We start from the raw sequence: 2,876 nt of genomic DNA, 5'->3' as shown, positions 1-2,876 counted from the left end.
CTCTAATGATACAAACTTTACATTATATATATATATATATATATATATATATATATATATATATATATAAGTATTTTTTTTTTTTTTGAAAAGCAAGAAAGACTTATATTAAACAATCACGAATAGTACATGGTTGACTGGGCACCCTTAACAACACGATACATCACGAAAGAAATAAGGAAAAACAAATTACATCGCCCTAAGCTAATTGCAAAGATTGCAACTAACAAAAGGAGTTAAAACTAAGGGTGTGAGAACCATTGTAGCCAATCCATAATATGACCCTTGCAACGTCGTGAAATCCAGTCATATGAAAGAACTTGAACCTCGCTAAATAAGGATGGGACCGTCTCGAGCTTATTCTTGAACACCTTTGCATTTCTATTCTTCCATAGAATGTAACAAACCACCCAACTAACCGCTTGCCATTGATTTTTTTTATGATCCTGTGCTACACAGCCGAAAGTACCATTAAAAATATCCTCAAACCCGAATATAGCCGAATTATACCCCCACCATTTAAGAACTTTAGCCCAAATGTCTTTTGCCACTTGACAGGAAAAAAGTATATGCTCCACCGTCTCAATGTCATCATCACAAATCGGGCATCTCACACTATTCAAGTCGATGCCCCGTTTATCTAACTCGAATCTTACCGGTATACGTCCTAATCTCGCCCGCCAAATAAACACCTCCACTTTTTTTGGAACCAAACCATTTCGCAACGACTCAATAGAATTAACCGCATGTGGTAGAATGACTTTGTCGACAAGAACCGAACAGTCCTTGACCGTATAAGTGCCCTCTGAATTAAGATTCCAGCTCCAACAATCTTTTTTACCTTCGGTCAGCTGTAAGTTCCGAAAGGTATCACGCAACTCATTTAGTTCACTATTCGTTCGGCCCATCGGTGGATAGGCCCAATTGCCAAGCCCATCTCCTTTGAATTCTTCGACTTTGTTACTGATGTTGATATCTTTGTCAATCTCTAGCCTGTGTAGTCTTTTGAATCTGTCCTTAAAGCTTGCGTTCCCCACCCAAATGTCATCCCAAAAAGAAGTGCTTTTCCCGTCCCCGATTGAGCGTATGAAAGAATTAGAGAAAGAAATCCCTAACCCGTCCACATGTTTTCCTGCATCATAAATAGAATTCCAAAGGCTAGCGTTTGGATTCCGGGCACGCCCGTTACCAAGCTCAAGACCTCCATTAGAACCATAAATGCTACGAATAACGGTGACCCACAAAGTGTTAGTTTCGGTTTTAAACCTCCACCACCACTTACAAAGAAGAGCCAAGTTTTTACTTTTTAAGGACATGATATTTAAACCTCCTTCTTCGTGAGGAAGAAGGATTTTTTCCCACTTAACTCATGACATTTTAGAATTAGAACCCGTCCCGCCCCAAAAAAATTTCCGTCTCACATATATATAAGTATTTTGCCTTACGTCAAACATTATTGGATAAATATAACAACTTATATATAAATTTATCTTTGTTATGGTTACAGAAATAACTTATATGCCATCAAAGAAAAGTATACGATTAGAAAAAATGCAATAAAAATATACCGATTCAACAAAATATGGTAAATTATCGACAAATCACCATCAAATGGAGAGTTAGAAAATAAAAATAAAAAAAATTGTTGAAATATGATAAGAAAGTATGTTTATTAAATTGCAAAAGTCGTATCCATGAGAAAGGGAGGGAAGAAAAATGCATGGTGGCTCCAAAGTGACTCCAAACATTAATTTGCAGCACACTCAAATATTAATATTCTGTTTAACTTTTTTGAACGACGATTTTTTTTCCATCAATATATCATTTATTTCAACGACCCTCATCATTTGCACGTAACACACACATTCGGGCGAAAATCCAAACCCGATCTACGGTACCTGAGAACACATCCATTCGGGCAGTGGTCCGTGAACGAATCCGGTAAAACCTCCCTATAGGGTCAATATATACCACCATTATTGGTGTTCAATTGTTTTAAAGAAAATCATGTCATCCCAAATGATCGAACCCACGACCTCTCCCTATATCATAACACAAAGTATATGGAGGAACCGTTAGACTATGCCCGCAAATTCAATATTCCGTTTAACTACGTAGTATATACTTCCTAAATATGTATTTCTATCACCAACTAGATACCCACGCTCCTTCCATCTTATAAATGTGTCATTTTAATTTTCAAAAGTATTTTTTCTTAACTTCGTGTTTATATGAATGAATTGAGTTTTAAACGTATTTTAATTCTTACAATTTTATCTATTATTATATAACACAAAAAATATTTAAAGTCAAAGTTAAAAAAAAACTTTAAAAAGTTAAAATGAGACATATATATATATATATATATATATATATATATATATATATATATATATATATATATATATATATATATATATATATATACACACACACTAGTGAAATGACCCGTGAAAACACGGGTTTGTTTAAACGAAACAGTTTAATGATATGTTTTACGTATTAAGTGAATGTAAATGTTAAAGTCATTTAGTTTATTGCCCCCTGGAACCACGGATTCCGACTAAGAAACTTGTCGTTGATTTTACAAACATAAAGTTCGATCAAAGTTGAGTATTTATATTTATATTTTTAATAATAATAATAATAATAATAATAATAATAATAATAATAATAATAATAATAATAATAATAATAAATAATAATAAATGCCTTTTAAAATTTTTAGAAAAATAAAATTACAATTTAGGAGAGATTAATATTTCCTTTTATAAAAGATTTTGTATTATTTTTTAAATTAAATTAATATATAATTATGACATCATCATTATGAAAATTAAGCTTAATGATAACATCATCATTTTAGAGGTTTATTA

The 2,876-nt window shown here is 32.3% G+C and overlaps 1 protein-coding gene across 1 annotated transcript; it reads right to left on the bottom strand.

The window, feature by feature from the left end:
* Positions 1-242: 242 nt before the first annotated feature.
* Positions 243-1,454, bottom strand: LOC139863337 (uncharacterized). Its single transcript, XM_071851972.1, has 2 exons — positions 1,441-1,454; positions 243-1,266 (listed from the first exon to the last, which is right to left on the bottom strand). The coding sequence occupies exons 1-2, from the start codon at positions 1,452-1,454 to the stop codon at positions 243-245; spliced, it is 1,038 nt and encodes a 345-aa protein (XP_071708073.1).
* Positions 1,455-2,876: the final 1,422 nt, after the last annotated feature.

Source organism: Rutidosis leptorrhynchoides, chromosome 8 (genome assembly GCF_046630445.1).
Source record: "Rutidosis leptorrhynchoides isolate AG116_Rl617_1_P2 chromosome 8, CSIRO_AGI_Rlap_v1, whole genome shotgun sequence".
Taxonomy (NCBI): Eukaryota; Viridiplantae; Streptophyta; class Magnoliopsida; order Asterales; family Asteraceae; genus Rutidosis; species Rutidosis leptorrhynchoides.
Note: the sequence above shows the minus strand (reverse complement) of the source record. Positions and strands in the feature narration are given on the sequence as shown.